This window comes from Abrus precatorius, unplaced genomic scaffold, assembly GCF_003935025.1.
Source record: "Abrus precatorius isolate BTA unplaced genomic scaffold, Abrus_2018 Scaffold11, whole genome shotgun sequence".
Classification (NCBI taxonomy): Eukaryota; Viridiplantae; Streptophyta; class Magnoliopsida; order Fabales; family Fabaceae; genus Abrus; species Abrus precatorius.
Window position 1 is genome coordinate 26,473,894 of NW_020874303.1, and position 17,856 is coordinate 26,491,749.

The 17,856-nt window shown below is 30.6% G+C and overlaps 2 protein-coding genes across 2 annotated transcripts; both read left to right on the forward strand.

Moving 5' to 3' along the window:
• Window positions 1-1,100: 1,100 nt before the first annotated feature.
• Window positions 1,101-7,223, forward strand: LOC113854309 (protein TIC 100). The gene is made up of 11 exons (XM_027485246.1): window positions 1,101-1,805; window positions 1,879-1,950; window positions 2,554-2,643; window positions 2,765-2,938; window positions 3,120-3,210; window positions 3,607-3,669; window positions 3,774-3,840; window positions 4,493-4,596; window positions 4,680-4,806; window positions 4,928-5,697; window positions 6,598-7,223. The coding sequence occupies exons 1-11, from the start codon at window positions 1,174-1,176 to the stop codon at window positions 6,997-6,999; spliced, it is 2,592 nt and encodes an 863-aa protein (XP_027341047.1). The 5' UTR covers window positions 1,101-1,173; the 3' UTR covers window positions 7,000-7,223.
• Window positions 7,224-15,646: 8,423 nt separating this feature from the next.
• Window positions 15,647-17,164, forward strand: LOC113855149 (uncharacterized protein At4g22758-like). The gene is made up of 2 exons (XM_027486651.1): window positions 15,647-16,654; window positions 16,744-17,164. Exons 1-2 carry the CDS (start codon window positions 16,276-16,278, stop codon window positions 16,941-16,943), a joined length of 579 nt encoding a protein of 192 aa, XP_027342452.1. The 5' UTR covers window positions 15,647-16,275; the 3' UTR covers window positions 16,944-17,164.
• The last annotated feature ends 692 nt before the right edge of the window (window positions 17,165-17,856 follow it).

Consider the following 17,856-nt stretch of genomic DNA (forward strand, 5'->3'; position numbering starts at 1 on the left):
ATAATTATTTCACAGGTCAGGCGTGTTTAGAGTAAAGCCTGACCTGATATACTCTGTTTCCATCTCTAGTTATAACTCCATAAATGCATATTTATTGAAGGTTTCTTATAAGTGTTTATTGTGTAACTTCTAAATTTAAAAAAGTAGATAAATTTATTTGTCATACAATATAATTATATTCATTTATTTATAATTTTTTTTTGAGTAAGCAAACAAATGAATAAAAGTTTTATACGAATGATAGAAAATAATAAATAAACAAAAATTTTATTAAAACAAGTTATTAAGGAAGATGAATGAGGAAAATAAAATAAAGAGATGTACAAGTATAAGTGATAGAATTATGAAATGAGTAATAAAAAATAAAGATAAAGGAGGGAAAAAATTCAAACATAGTCAAACAAGATAAGAAAAATATACTGTTAGTAGTTAGAACTCTATAAATGCATTTTATCGTATTTCTTGAAAGTTTTTTTATAAATATTTATTGTATTAACTCTTAAATTTGAGAGAATATTTATATCTTCTTTATATTAATAATTATATTTTTTAATCATTTAAAAATAAAAAAGTAATAATATTTTTTAATTAAATAATTAATTTCATTATTTATCGATATAAAATTAATATTTAATTATTTATTAATATAAAATTAATTATCAATTATCTATCAATATAAAATTAATAATTAAAATTAAAAATTACTCAATATATATACCAAACTCTTTCGATCACAAAAGATATTGTAAATTTTATCTTTTTTATATCAATATGGATAAATATTATTACAATAAATCTTTTAAAACAACAAAAATCCTATATTATTGTATGGATAAATATTTATACTAAAGATTTTAATTTTAAAAAGTGATTATTTTAAAAATCTAAGCATAATATATATAAACATTTTCATCCAACACATCTAAATACAGAAGCGTATTCCATACCATTAATTATCACAACAATCAATTATGTAAAAAAATTAAAAAGAAAAAGAAAACTACATTTTTCATCTAAGTGAAACGACAGCAAAAGGTTGTCGTGTGGTGAAAACCCTCCCTTATTTCCCCCGAGTGGTTTGCAGTGGCAGCTCCAATTTGGGTTCCCTCGCACTTGCCTTATCCTATTTGCTATCTACCATTTCGTTTTTCTTCACTCAATCAGTGTTCTCAAATGGCGAACAACAAGGACCAACAAGACCCTCCCTCCGCCAATGCGAGCCAAGAGCAAGACCCCGAAAACTCCTCCTCCGATTCCGACTCGGACTCCGACTCGTCGTACGACTCATACTCCTCATACGAAGACGAAGACGAGGATGAGTCGTTCCGCCGTGCTTTTCGGCTCCGAGGAGCCGACGAGGTTCTGGGAGACCCGAGGAAGAACAATCCAGAGACGAACCTGAAGGAGTTTTCGGAGGCGCTGGATAGCAAGACGGTGCAGGAGAGTAGTGAAGAACTGGTGCGAGAGCTTTGGGAGGAAGATAACCGTTACGATTTCCCCAAAGACCCTGAGGAATGGACCGAGGAGGACCTGCGAGAGTGTTGGGCCGATGGGCCCTTGGAAATTAGTGGGACCGGTTGGGACCCTGTTTGGGCCACCGATGAAGATTGGAAATATGTGCTGGGTGAGCTTGCCGAAGGAGGAAACCCTCCTATTGCACCCTTCTATGTCCCTTTCCGCAAGCACTACCCTCCCATTCCTGATAACCATTTCGACATTGCCAGCCCCAAGGATGTTATTGAGGAATTGGATAGGATCGAGGAGTTTCTCAAATGGGTTAGCTACGTTTTCGAAGATGGTAGCACGTATGTGTCACGCGCTTCCCTTTTCTTTTTCGCGTTTTTATCACTTATTCTTTGTTTTGCTACGTGTTTTCAGGTATGAAGGTACTATTTGGGATGACTATGCTCATGGAAAAGGAGTTTATGTTTCTGATGATGCTCTTGTCAGGTTTGTCTTTGCTCCGTTATATTTATGGATTTTGAGTTGTGCTCTTAATTATCCTACTTTGATCTCCGTCAGAGTTTAAGCACTTACTAATGCTAAAATTTAGTTGGGCAAAGAAATATTTTTTATACTTTTAAAATAATAAATGTGTTTTTTTTTTCAATAAAAACATATTACTTTTAACTGCTTAAATTCAATCTTACTGGCTGAAGTTAAAACCTTTATGTTGTATGAGTTTTGTAGTTGCATTCTATTTCTATATATAACTTGGATAAACTATGCAATGTCCTTTAAAAACAGTGTGATAGATTTTAATTCAACTAAGAACAAACGCTTAGCTGAAAAACTGTCTTTCTATTGGCACAAGCCAACAATGGAGCGAGGCTTTTAATTTTTCCTCCTTGAGGGTGTACTGGCTGGTCATATTTTCTGGGGTTCTATTGTGGTCTATGACTCTCTGTTAGCTAATTAGTTCAACTAGTGTTCTGTCCGCGTCTAAATTGTCTTCCCTCATCAGATGTATTGGCTTCGCATTTCTTGATGTCTCAGTCTCATGCAACTCTTTTATTGTGTCATTGATGTTTTGCAATGTATTATCTTTCATAGGTATGAAGGTGAATGGTTTCAGAATGACGTGGAGGGTCATGGTGTAGTTGAAGTTGATATACCTGTTATAGAACCTGCTCCTGGCTCCAAGTATGTACTTTATTAGAAAATGCTCACATATGCGTGAATGAAGTCTTAGATTGCTGCACAGTTTGAATGTACATTCACTTTCTTGTAAACAAACCTGGGCTGCTTTTATCCCTGCCCTCAGGCTTGAAGCAAAGATGCGAGCTCAAGGAAAGATAATAGCAAGGGATTTTATGTCCCCAGAAGACAGAGAATGGCTTGAGAAAGATATTGAAGATATGTATCATTTTGCGAATGGGAGCTATGAAATCCCCTTTTATGAGAATGATGAATGGGTTAGGCAGTTTGGATCAAAGCCGTAAGTTTAGTTTCCTATTTCTATTTTGCCTTTTCCCTACTAGAGTCACTTAATTTATCTTTAACGCAGGCAAGACTTTGCAGCTCTTCACTCTAGATCACACTTCTGTGCATTGTCATTTTATATCAATCTGTTATACATTATTACTGGTCTTGAAAAAGGTTTATATTTTTATGCACAGGGAGAAAGGTCGCTATCGTTACGCTGGTCAGTGGAAGCATGGACGGATGCATGGATGTGGTGTATATGAAGTTAATGAGCGTATCATTTATGTAGGTGCAAGGATCAGACAAAGTTTATGGTTTTGACTTTTTAACTTCAATCAATCTCTTTCTTACTTGCCTAATTTTATTAAAATGGGGAGAGGAAGCTAGTCTCTGAAGATGGAAAACAATTGTGCAAATAACATATGCTTTGCTTTAGCTTCCTGGAGAGTATCCTACATTCCTTATGCATATCAAGACTTCAAATTTTTTTTTCCAGAAAAAACTGTAATTTTAAGTTTAAGACATACTACCTGCATTATTTGGTTGAACCTTGTTGTAACTAAATACAAAGGGTGGGAATTGCAAGTCATCCCAACATAAGGGGTGATGGTATTTTCATCACACTTGAACCATGTAGTGGAATTATTTTCTTTCCTAGTTACATAATCTCTGTGCATGCAGGGTAGATTTTATTTTGGAGAAGTTGTGGAGGAAGACGAAGAATGTGATGAAGAGATTTCAGCAGTATTAAATACTCTCTTTCGATAATTTTTTTCATCTCCACAAAATAAATAATAATAATTTAAGAGCTGCAGCTATATCTTATTCTTTCTGATATTCTGTTTCAGATGCATGCTGGTATAGCAGAAGTTGCTGCTGCAAAGGCTCGCATGTTTGTGAACAAGCCAGATGGAAGTATGCTGTTTGACCTCTGAAACTTACTATTTCTGGAAATTTTGATATATTTTTTTCCTTTTTTGAGGGGGAGGGAGTGTCTCCAACTTTAGGTTTGGCCTTTTTTCTGGTTGTTAGATCCATTGAGTGGTGGATATGTCTTATAGATTTAGGTTTAAAGGTTCCTGTTTTTCTGCCTTCTTCCTCCTTTGTCTTCTCCTCATTATTTAACTAATGTTTGGTTAAGATTATTGTTAAGGAAACAATTGATTATTTTTTAAAAGCTCTCTAAAATAAATTGAATTTAGCATACCCTTTACTTTGTGATGCCAATTATAATTTAAGAACCCTCATCACCAGTGTTTTTTCCCCAATTTGTGCCTTTTGAGTCATAATATATACACCAATTGTAACTTCACACCAAAAATATATACATGATTGAATTCACCTCTCTGCCTCTGGATGATTGTCTCATCAAGTACAGATGGTTAAGCATGCATGTTGATTCTTGGCATACTAGTAGTCTTTCTGCTTTTATTGTGTGGTTGAAAATTATGTATGCACTGCTTTGAAATGAAAGTGTTTTTTTTCCCTCTTTTCATTACTGATGCTGTCTTGATTTTATTTTGTTCATTGTTATATATTATTTAACGGTAACACTTTGTCTGTGCAGTGGTTAGAGAACAGAGAGGCCCGTACAGTGATCCACAGCATCCTTACTTTTATGAAGAAGAGGATGTGTGGATGGCACCTGGCTTCATTAACCAGTTTTATGAAGTAAGGCTCACTTGCTAAGTTTTATCCTAATACATTGGTCATTTTATGCAAGGAAGTGATACATGGATGCAATTCTATTGCAGGTCCCTGATTACTGGAAAACATATGTGCATGAAGTAGATCAGGAAAGAGAAATGTGGTTAAACTCTTTTTATAGAGCTCCTCTTAGGTTACCCATGCCAGCTGAGCTTGAGTACTGGTGGACTAAAGGTATTTGTTAATATTTTTCAGTGTGAACAAGTACATAGTTGGTATGATTTTACAGTCCTCTCCTGTCTGCCAATGAAATTGAAGAGTTTTTAATTGACTCTTTATCCAAATCCTTGGTCAGAGGAAAATCATGAGACACCTGAATTTATCCTTGTTAACAAGGAACCAGAACCTGATCCTGAAGATCCTTCAAAGCTTATATACACTGAGAATCCTCTCATCCTCCATACACCAACTGGACATCTTATCAATTATGTTGAGGATGAGAAATATGGAATACGTTTATTTTGGCAGCCACCTTTGGGAAAGGGTGAGGATGTGGATCCCGAAAAGGCTGTATTCCTACCCCTTGGTTATGATGAATTTTTTGGACGAGTAACTAAGGAAAAAAAGGAGGGCATATGGATGCGTATTATACTTGCAATTGAAAATGCATGCAAGCCATGGTTTGATAAACTAGAAAAATGGACTGAAGAGCAAAAGAAAAAAACTGAAATGGAAATGAAAGTAATTGAGGAAGAACTTGAACTGGTAGAAGCTGAATTGTGTCTGGAAGAGGCTATTGAGGATTTGGAAGAATTATTGCGCAGAAAAGAGAAAGAAGAGGAAAAGAAGGCGAAAATGGGTTTGCAGGATGATGATGATGATGATATTCCTTCTGTAACCAAACAAGATGAAAAAGCTCCTGCAGCAGTGGAAGGGAAAGCTCAAGTTGAGGTGGAAGAGGAAGAGGAAGAGGAAGAGGATGAGGAAGATGAGGATAATGTTGCACAATCAAGTTTTGGGTCTGTTGATCAGGGACAGAGAGCAGATCAACAGAAGGGAAAACCTGGGAAATCACCATTTTCTTCATCTTCACTTGCATTTGCTTCTAGCAGCCTTATCTCTGCTGTGAGTTCTGTGCCCAAACTTTCATTTGATGCTGGTTTTTATATACAACTCTGTCTTATATTTCCAAACCCTGATCCTGGTATTAAACTTTTATGCTTTCTCCTGTATTAGATCCCATCGAATAATCTGAGAATTGTACTTTCCATCTTGCAACATCAAATTATAATCATCTCCATTTCAAAATCACTGACTAAATTTAGTAGAGTTTTTAAACAGTTGTTATGCTTCTGATCCTTTATTAATCTTTGGTTGAACAAATTAACAAGTTAGTTCATAGCTTAGTTGACTTGTCTCCTCAGATACTATTTAGAGGCACATTTCAATGAGTTCATTTTGCATCCACTTGGAAGGCTTAAGTGCTTAATATTTTTTTTGTGTGTTGCAGAAACTAAGTGTTAAAACTACACTATTATTAAAATATCTGGTAACCTTAATCTTATAAGCATTTCTCATAATTTTGCAGTTATGAAGAATCAGATGAAGTATGATAAAGAATTTTCAATTATGATTCGTATTGTTGTAGTATAACCCAAATTACAACCATAAAGTCTGTAAATACAGATCGATTTCAGGGTCATGTAAAGGCTATGAAAAGGTTATTAAAATATTATCTTGTCTGATGAAGTTGAATTTAGGGCAGTGCTTGCCTGTCTGTTGCTCACAAATCATGTACTCTATTTTTTTTCACATTCCATATATTTTTAAGGCAAATGATTTTGTTGATATTGTGTATGTGCCAAAGTGCTTGCATCACCCTGCCAGGGAGCAGCAATACATGTCCTATGGTCATCTTAATATTTTACTTCATTTCAATGTGTATAATCAAAACTTGTTTATTTTCAAGTATGGATTGATGCGAGGCAAGTTCATGAATCTTGCCTTTCTCTGTTGGTTTATCAGGTTCCATCCAAGCTGCAACAATCATTTTCATTCTGGAACATGGGTGGGTCAAAACAGGAGTCGGTTCCAACACCATGCATTGCTCACTTCCGTAATGTGAAAACTGCTGATTCAGTCACCTTCCGTCCTGTGACTGGCCAGAAGGGTAGGTTGAAGACTGTGGGCAAAACACATGGGAAAGTCAAGGCAAGAAGCTCATTAGATGGGAAATTTCTTGGGGTGTGCTCTTTGTCTCAGACTCGATCACGTTTATTGGTCTCTGCAAATTCCAGAAGCAACTTAAAGGAGTCAAGAGTGGGTAGTGACATGTGGTTGCATGCGGCACCAGAGAGGGATTTAGACTGCATACTGTCTTTACATTCATCATTGTACAATTTTGAAGAACATAGAGCCACTGTTTGATGATCGTATCTTGCCCATTTTTTCCGAAATAAAATAGGTTCACTTTAAATTCATGTTTTGAAGGCCTATTTGTTGTTTTTGTTGGCCTTTCTGTATCAAAAATGAGCAGGCATGAGATTTTTTCGAGGGCAGAGGCACATAGCAAAAATGAGTACTGTATTATGTTATGTATGTCGTTCTAAGTCTGAAAAGCATCTGCTAATATAATTGCTGAATATTGTTTGCATTTGCATTTTTTTTTCCATCATGCTTAGCTGTTTTACAAAATACCAAGATCCTGAAATTCCGAAGGCATAAATTAAAACTCATACCATGTGGCGACTCAGCTGCGTATTCAAATCTCTAACTTAACCATAGTGCATTATGAATTATACAATATGCCGGGATGGTTTATAACACATCCTGTGTTACAAGATTAATAACACAGGCTATATTAAAAATCTAATATCGTGATGCTTGCTTTCCTTTTACTTTAATTGTATCTCCTATACAAGGGAAAGAGAAATTCCCTCAATTTTATACTTACACGTCAAGATATAGAAAGAAATCTCCCTCCATCCTCTTCCTTCCTAAACATAGTTATGATGCCAATTGCCCGTAACATATGGCAGTATTGTAATCTTGACATTTTTCACTCATTGACAACGAGTCCAATTTCTTCAAATCGTCCTCACATTACTCAGTTGATGAAAGCCATTTCAATTCTCTCAAAAAAGAAAAGTAAACTTGTCCCCTTAGTCTTTTCTTGGTCAACATTAACATTATTATTTGCAAGTGGCTTATCTACACGGGTCATGTAAGACACCTTAACGGGAAGGACCACTTGAATCACATTCAATGGCGCGTTATTGTGCTTCATTGATAGCGAAGGCAATACCTCCACTGCATGGGCGAGTTGCCCAAAATTCTAGAGCTAACATTTTATGACTGTTGCCTCATTTCGCTGCATCAATTTATTAAGGACGAAGGAAAGCAACAACCCAATCCAGACCCACCCAAGTTATTTTATATATTGGTTTTCTCACTTTTCTTAATGTCCGTTCCTTAGGATTGATTGGAAATTTTTTTTGACAAATGATAATTTGAACCTTAAGAATATTAGTTCATGAATAAAAAAATTATTGTTAAATATGTTTTTAATACTCTTTGTTTATAATTTTAATGTATGTCGAATTTGATTTTTAACAAAAGAAACTAATATCATAAAGACGCTTATTAAAAAGATTCATAGCTTTATATGTATGTTTATATTTCTGACATAATAAATACATTTTTTGAAACAAAAAATCACCTATAATGATTATTTTAAATCAGTCTTAAGAATTAACGGTAATAGAACTGTATGATCATACATTGAGTATTCACTTCTTAGAATCTTCATTCAACTCTACCAGTATAGTATTATTGCTATATTGGGTAAATGATCAACCCTTAGATAATAAACCTTGCTGTTGTTGACATCGTATCCCAATATTTAACTGTTTAGAATCAACTGGTCCATCAAGTTGAGTTTTGACATGCCAAAATAGATATGTGCATTGTATTCATGAATTTTTTTTGCCACACAGTGGTAAAAAAATCTCACCAAAACGGCTTAAAACTTTAATGACAAAGCTTATTTGCTGCATCTCATGACCTTTTGTGTGAGATTGTCTGTCCAGCAGGGTTGTCCTGATATGAGGCTTGCAAGATAATTCAAATTCAATTTTAGTCAAATGTTTTTTGTTTTGCCAAATTCGTACAAAATTAATTCAAAATCCATAAGTTAAGTATTGAAATATTACAAATAGACACTTTTTCAATTTATTAGGAAATAAATTTCCGTTCAACGAAAATAAATTAGATGTAAAAAAATTAAGATTTTAGTTGATTGGTCTATAAATACACCTTAATCAAATGCAAAATAGAACAGCAAGGAGAAAAACAATAAAAAAATTATCATGGTTACAGTTTGATATTAGATCTCAAATGATTCTAAACACATTTTAAAGAATATTCTAATGTCCAACTGGGTGCTTTATGAATAGTTGAAAGATTGATTTAAGTATTTAATTTAATTTTTTTGAAGAATTAATCACTTATCATATATTATCAAACATTATAAATAACTTACCCACACGTAACAAACTCCTATATATTTTTTTGGTACTGAAAAAGCTCCTATGGTTATTTAATGGAAATTTGTGATGTGCACTCTGCAATCAGCACTGACTTTTGAATGATTTACAAAGATAAATACTCCGTAAAAACATGGTCGGGAACATCTGATGTCAAGTTCTTCTTAAAACATACATTACTTATAAAAAGATAAAAGGGCAAACATGTATTTTCATATATTTTTAATTTTCAAATTCATAAAGTATCATCGATGTAGTTGCTTTTAGTTGTCAGATTAAAAGAAATGTCAATCACAGTTTAAATGTGAAATTCAATTAATGAAATTTCATGTATTTAAAATTCTAAATTAGTTATAATCTATAATTAGGAGACTAAATTACTATGAAAAAAAATAGAAAACCAACCCAATAGTAAAAAAACGATATATAGTCGTCTGATTTGCTCTTTCTTCAACAATTTTGTCTAATAAAAATTAAAATCAATATAAATATTGTAAGTGTATGGGCATATTAATAATATAATAATATATATCAATAAAATTGTTTATCATTATGACTCATATTATTAGTATAAACTTACAGTCTATTCTTGTTAGACAAATTTTATTTATCAAACAAGAACAAGATTAAAAAGTAATATCTAACTACTAGTGTATGCATGTATATGTAATGTGTGTATTAATGATGGTAATGAATTAAACCAAACAATGAAATTCGTTTATAAACTAAAAATGGATACTTAGGTGACTGATTGGAGAGAATAAGGTATTATTTTATTTTATTTTAATTAGAAAACTATCCTTTATTTCTTTTAAATATGTATAAAAAATGGTAAAAAAATGTATAAAACTTAAAAAATAGAAAAACAGAATAAAAATATGACAAATAATTAAATGAAAAATGAAAAAAAAAACAAAAGCAAGTAGCATTTAAAAATGTTGTCGAAGACATGCTTTGTTTTCCTGTTAAATTTATTTATAACCAAGGTGACGATGAAAGCTTAGATATTTTGTTTATGTAATGGGAAGATAATCCTAAAGGTGTTACAGTAAAATATAATGACATGAAGAAAATGATTCTCTTACACATCACATTGGAATGAAATCAATGAATCAGAACGATAAAAGCAATAGATTCCAATTCATTATTATGCCCTTTTGCTTTATATATTTCAACTAAACTCCCCCCAAAAGTCTCCATTACGTCAGTAAAATATTGTATTCCAAATCGATATTAGTTTAGTGACGAACACCATGGCTTCATCATGCGTTGCCAGAGAGTGGATAGAGATATTCGGAGTATATTTGGTAATTTTTTTTAATTACTTTTAAGTTTGTTAAGTAAGACAAATTGTTAATAATTTATATTTTAAATAACAGTTCTAGATTTTAACTCTTAATTGAAACTTTATTTTTTCAATCTTTGTTTTTTTTATTTACTCGTGTATTTTGAGAAATATTTATCAATAAAACATCTGATCTCTTGATGATAAATTTTTAAAACTGTTTAACAAAAAATGTTCAAACTGTCTATTTTCCTACAGTATTAAGCAAAAGTTAAAGTGCACGCATACTCAAACTGTGTATTCTTTTGGTTTGATATTTTTAATATTAAAAATCTACATTGACTATATACAATCAAGTCAAATAAACTTACTTTTAAAATGAAAAAAATATTAAAATTTTTTAGTTTTGAATTTATTTAAAGAATATTATGTTGGTGAAAAATGATAAATCTACAATAAATTAGTATAAAGTCCTTGAAACATTTTTTTTTCAAGAAAAGGAATTGAATACAAATGGGATCTACTAGGATATTTCTCGCGCACCTGTCATTTTTAAAAAAAATAAGGAACATAAAATAAACAGTAAAAAATAAGAAAAATATAAATAGAACATAAAAAAGTAAATATATGCGTTTATATATATATATATATAATAGAAAAATCTATTTATTTAAATTAGTGAAAGAAAAAAAATAGAAAACAAGTAAAAATTGTATAAAAATATTTTAATTAAATAAATTGAACATAAACACACGCGTGTATGTGTGTACTTTTTTTTTCTTAATAAAACATTTGTATTTTATATTTTGAAATCCTATTTTATTTTTTTTAACATTTAAAAGAATGATAACTGCCTTCCCCTTTTATTTTAATATTCACATTTTACATTTGTTTTTTTAATTGTATTCTCTATCGTATTTTATTTTACTGTACTCATTAATTATCATCTCAAAAGAATGATCTGTGAGGGACTTTTCAAAATTTCCTTCTTTCTTATATATTTACGTTAATCCAAACAGTAGAAGACAAATTATTCTCCTCCATCTGTTATTTTCTGATTTGTTTTCACTCTAAATTCACCTGACAATGAGTGGACACTGGTGAGTGCCAAACCTTATCTCCAATAAAATAAATAATGGGTGCAATGTTCAAACTAATGGACCTGTTTTCAGTTGCCTTAACCATTTTCCCATAAGGAATCTAGTCAACTAATGGACGTGATCGTGCAAACCAACGTTATTGTTATCATTATTTAATCTTCCATAAAGGACACTCAACGTTGGACACTGTTTTTAATTTACTTTTCCATTGGGTATGCCAATGTTTAGTTCAGAATACAAACAGAGATCCCTGTATCTATCTTGGTGGGGATAGAAGGGAATATTAGAAAATGGCCCATTAAACGCCACTGCCACAATCACAAGCTTATCGACACTTTGCTTCCAATCACTCCAACTTGTTCAGCTCCCGCAACTTATTAAACAAGTTGGATATATTTTTTGAAACACTTTCTTTAATAATAATTTTGTATTTGATTTTTTTAAAAGTTGTTTATAACACAAGTGCTTTATTTTTAAAAATAAACTAATAAAACTGAGAAAATAATATATTGAAACCAAAGCAGCACAAATAATATATGATATATATATATATATATATATAATATTTTTGAAAAAAATTACAAAAATGTAATATTAAAAAATTGTTAGCAATAAATTTTAGTAAAAACTACTAAATTTTAAAATTTTAAGAATTATTATTGGCGATTCTTAAAAATATATTAAAGATTTTAAAGTATAAAAAACGCTATTAGTGATTTTAAGTTAAAATTTATTACTGACAATTTTTACAAATTTAATATATTTTTAAAATTTTGTTTAAAATAACATATTTTAGCATTTTTTATTTAAAAAAAGGCTTACAAACAGGCATTAAAATTCAAAATACGTTCCTCTCACGTGTTTGTCTTTTCTTTTGCATTGCTTCGGCTTTGGAGGTTCAGTAGCCACCATCACTTGCGTGTCCGATTGCACTGCGCTTTTCTGGCCCAGTTTCTCACCATTCTAGTTGCGCCCTCCACTGCTAGGTACAAACTCAAGCTAATCATTTTTTTTAACTTTTCTTTTAGCTGTATTTTAAAGTATATAATAAATTTATTTATTAATATTACAATATTAAATATTATTTTTTTAAATTATTTATCAGTTTTTTCATCTACTTTAAATACATACTAAAAAACATTTATAAAATAACAATTGACAACCATTCAACCACCATGTCATAGTAGATTCCTCAGTCAGGAGTGGAGGGTGATGATTCCTATGTTTACAGTCTTCTAATAGATAAATACATGCCTGAATAAGTTTATCCCCATAATTAAGCTAATGGATTTAGATATTTAAATAAAATACATTCTTTTAAAGTAACTGTTTAAGATTGTGACACAAGAAATAAAAAATATATTTAATTATTTGTTAAATTTGTTTATGTAATAAATGAAAAAGAACAAATAAAATAAAATTTTCAAAATAATAATTATTTTAAAGATAAAATATTGTAAATTAATATTGTTTTAAAAAATAGTTAAATAGACTAATTTTCAATTAAAAAAGAGTAATTAACATATTAAATGTAATAATGTAATTATAACAAGACTAATTAAATGTAAAGATGTTCGATTAGCCTCAAGGTTTAAATTAGCTAACATCACCACATTAGCACGACACTGAATTAAAATAAGAAAGTAATCTACATTATTGAATTATAAAATAATTTAACGACAATTAATAAAATAAAAAACACCAAAACCAGGAACATAAAACTAAACAATATGACAAACTAACTACGTAACTCAGAATAAAACAACACCGACAAACAATTTGACAAGTAAATGCAAGTAAGAGCAAATTTGACACCTCCAAGAGGACTGAATATCCTAATCTAACCATAATAACCCAATTGGTGATTTCACAAACACGTGACCGGAGAAGATGAATTTTCTTAAAAATAGAACAAAGCTTTTATGTTTGGAAATTTTGGAGTTAGTGCTATCGAGCATCAGACGTACACGTAAGCGTGGTTAGATTTGTGGTAAATTACTTCAAATGTACATTTATAATATAAATGCTACTTTTTTTTTTATGATAGAATTGACGCGTATTCATTTTATATGAATGCATTTTTTAAAAATAGCTTTTGTTTAATTTATTTTGATAATTTTTATAATGAAATTTATAATCTAAATAATCATGCAACGAGGATTTGTTAAAAAAATGCTTAATTAAATTACTTTTTTAAATTCATTCTGAAGGTTAAACTTAACTAGAAGATTAAAATAAAATAAATTTCACAATAAATAATGTTACACTGTGTAAAGTTTAACATCAGATAAGAAGATAAAAAAAAAACTTAGTATGCAATATTTAAAGAGAATAAAATGTTTTCTACCTGTTTATATTTTTTTCAAAATATTATTGTACTCCATATTAAACATTAATACAATATTTTTCATTTTATGATTTATTCATACACAATATCTAAATTTATATAATATTTTCAAAATATAAATTCATTCAATTTTGGCTTAGTCATTAATTGAATTATAGGACCACCATTTTAAATGGGTAGAAGTAGGGATAGAAACAGGTCAAGTTAGACCAGACTTTACTTTAACAGACTTGGCCTGTAACATAATTATTAGGCCTGAGCCTGACCTGTTATCTATTAAAGGCTTTTATTTTAGGCCTGGCCTGACCTGTTTAAGAGGCCTGACCTAGCCTAAAGCCTGTTAACAAAACTTGTTACAAAAAATAATAATTTAATATTAATAAAAATATAAATATTTTATTATCAAATTAGTTTATATATTTTTTTAATTTCATTTATGTTATTAATAATTATTAAATAATTATAATAATATTTATATAATTTTATAAATAATTTTTAAAATATTATTTAAGGATCAATTATAAATATTTTATATTAATAAAATTTATATTTATATTTTTCTTGATTTATTTTTTCAAAATTATATAAATAGTAAAGATTTTAATTTTATTTTAGAAACATATTTTGTTTATTTAAAGACATCTTATATCAAACAAACAAAGTTATAGTGAACATATAAAATTGATAAAAAAAATTAACATTTACACAATTTGTTGAATCAATTAAAATAAAATTATTATGTTTTAAAAAATAAATAAATTTAAACTTAATGTAATATATATATAATGACAATAATAATAACTATTAAATTAAAAAAATAATTATAAAATATTTAAATTTATTTGTTTCATTGATTTATTATTTTAAAGTAAATAATAAACATAAAATTAACTACATTATAATATTAATGTAATATAGAAAATATTAGTAATATAATAAATTAAAACATATATATATATATATATATATATTACATATAAATTAATAAATTAACTAATAATTTAGTTAAAACACCTGCAAGTTACAAAAAAATATATTATTATATAATTTATTTATAATTATATTATTTACTACGTGGTTTGATTATATATATATATTGTAATAAATTTTTTATTTTATTTTCTTATCATTTTTATAAATTTTTACTTTCGAATAAAATATAATTTATAATTAAGCAATTTCTATTTATTATAAATATAAAAATTATAACATAATATATTAATATAATAATTAAATAATTAAATTAATAATAATAAAATTAAGAGTATAAAAAACATGTTAATATAATTTTATTATTTTATTTTTAAATTTTATTTCGTTTAGTTTTAATTGCGTCTTATTCCTGTTCAAAGACTTAACTATTATTTAACTTGTTTAAATATAACAAATATAATAATTTATTATTAAATAAATTTATTATTTAAAAAGTGTAATCATATATAAATATTTTTATTTTTTAATAGAATATAATTTATGTTTATTATAATTATAAATAAATAAAATTATAATATAATATATTAATTTAATAATAAAAAAATTAAAAATAAATTATATATATATATATTTATACAGGTCGGCCTGTCAAGCCTAACAGGCTTTATAAACATCTCAGACCTGACTTATTTACTTAAACAGGCCTTAAAAAAAGTTTAAACTTGATTTATTTATTAAAAAGTCAGGCAGACCAATCTTAAACCAGCCCAAGTCACAGGCCCCTGTCAGACAGTTTGACCTATTTACATCCCTCAGTATAAGGCTAATTGAATCAAGTTAAATGAGTTCAACCAAATTTTTAAATAAATCTATACATTTGTTATCACACATTTTAAATTAGTTGATAGCCCTTCCCCAAAAAGTATCATCACATTATAGTTTCAACTCTTAACCCCCTGCACTGCACATGTCACACGTGTTGCACAAATCTGGTTATCCTATATATCTTCTTTATTCTTAGCCTCCCAATCACAATTCCTAGTTACAAGGCTCTCCGGGAAACCCTCAAGAGGCCTCTCCCTTGCCAGAAAACTCTTTATTTCACTGTTAATATTTATAATCATTTTAATTTTAAGTTATACATTGGAGGGAATGTAACATCTTCAGTCTTCAGAATCTCTTCGGCTTTGTCTTCTTCGCTGCCCGGCTTAATATTGGTTATGATATCTACGGGTCGGCGTCAACCACCGAGCCGAAGCTCTTCAAATGCCATCGGCTTCCCTCGGCTCAGATATGTCAGGTACCGCCGATTGAGGTAAATTCAAAGAGGAAAGAACAAAAAAATACTCGTGAGTAGAACAGCACAGCCAAACAACGTCGGAAGGGGGAACAAACTTCTGAAATTTCAACTCTGCCCTTTTTTAATTTTGTGTAAATATTTTGTTTATTTTTTTTAAGTTTCCCTGGGCTTGTAATCCATAAGGGCAGTTTTCCATGCCAGTCCCCAAGAGCCACCGCACCGGTCCGATGGAGAACTATCACCGGAGAGAAAGATCTTCGTCTTTCCACGGCCAGAACGCCGCGTCCATCGCTCAACTTCGCCGTCCGAAGACCGTTTCTGACCTTATGTCCCTCAGAAACGGCGCCGTTCCGGCGCCGGAGGGCCTGCCGAGACAGCCGCCGAAGTTGCTGCTGAAGGTGACGGTGCTGAGGAGCCTTGCGCCCGTGCAGGTTCTGATGAGGCCGGAATCCACCGTCGGCGAACTCATAGCAGCGGCGGTGCGGCTGTACGTCAAGGAATGTCGCCGTCCAGTCTTGGCGACCAATGAAGCCTCCGAATTCGACCTCCATTATTCACAGTTTAGCCTAGAAAGTGAGTTTCACTAATTTCTACTACTCGTCCTTTGGCTTTTTTTTTTGTTTCATTTTATAAATTTGTGTGTTTTGTGTTGCGATGTGAAGGTTTGGATAGGGAGGAGAAGCTGATAGAACTTGGATCTAGAAACTTCTTCCTGTGCCCGAGAAAGGCTAGCATGGAAGGTAACAGGGGCGGTGGCTTAACGACGTCGTTTGCTTCCTGTGCCAAAGAGGCTGATAAAGTGAGCGATGGGTGCGGAAGGGGTGGTTTTGCTTGGTTCAAACTCATGCATTTCATGCTGTAATTGGTTGTTTGTTGCTTGTAAAAGTAGGTGGACAGGTAGGGGCAGGGCAGAGTTTGAGATTTGTGAAGAAGCAAAGCAAGTCTTAAACATTGCACGTGATTTTTAAGCACATACATGATGTAATCTTAAGCTCTTTTGTTTGTAAAATTGTAAAAACTGCGTGTGTAATCTTTTAAAACAGTTTAATTTGGTCCTTTTTGTATAAATTATTTCTCCTTTTCCTGTGTTTGTGCCCAATCCCTCATATAGCTAAATATGCAATTGTTTTGTTTCATGACTCTGGGCCATGGAAGTTTAGTAGCTTGAAGTTTACAACACCGTTGTCTTAGTAATCTAATTTTAAAAGTATATTCATGTAGTTAATTAACCTCGTTAAATGGGTTTATTATTGTTTTTTAATGTACTCCAAAGCAAGTGTTAAAAATATATCATTTATTGTTATTAATATAATTTTTTTATAAAAATTATTATGCATCAATTTTTATTGTGTCTTTAGACACAAATTAAAATTATCAATTTTTAAAAACTTTATTTTTTTCATTCCCTAATTTTCTTCTTTCATATCTTTCCTCTTTTCCCGGTATCCGCAATACTTGTAAATTGGATATTCTCAAGCAATCTTCTCTCTAAATAGTGTTCGATATAAATTTACATTTTAATTTTACGATCCAACAATTAAAATTAATTGCAATATTTCCCTGGTTCTCATCTTTACGTTCTTCGGTAATTTTTTCTCCAGTCCTTATTTCCTAATTTCCATTTTTGCTGGATACTCTCTCAAAACTAATAATAACACAAAGCTATACTACCATTTTAACACACATCACCCGTGTATCGCGAGTCACGCTCCTCTGCTTAAAGTAGTCATTTAAGACTGCAACATAAAAATTTAAAAATATATTTAAGAGGTCAC

What these genes read in the sequence shown, in the direction of transcription:
- LOC113854309 (XM_027485246.1), top strand. Translation starts at nt 1,174, where the DNA reads ATGGCGAACAACAAGGACCAACAAGACCCTCCCTCCGCCAATGCGAGC. An exon ending in AGGCAGTTTGGATCAAAGCC is followed by an intron (nt 2,939 to 3,119) that starts GTAAGTTTAGTT and finishes TTTTATGCACAG; the next exon opens with GGAGAAAGGTCGCTATCGTT. An exon ending in CTAGCAGCCTTATCTCTGCT is followed by an intron (nt 5,698 to 6,597) that starts GTGAGTTCTGTG and finishes TTGGTTTATCAG; the next exon opens with GTTCCATCCAAGCTGCAACA.
- LOC113855149 (XM_027486651.1), top strand. Translation starts at nt 16,276, where the DNA reads ATGCCAGTCCCCAAGAGCCACCGCACCGGTCCGATGGAGAACTATCAC. An exon ending in TTCACAGTTTAGCCTAGAAA is followed by an intron (nt 16,655 to 16,743) that starts GTGAGTTTCACT and finishes TGCGATGTGAAG; the next exon opens with GTTTGGATAGGGAGGAGAAG.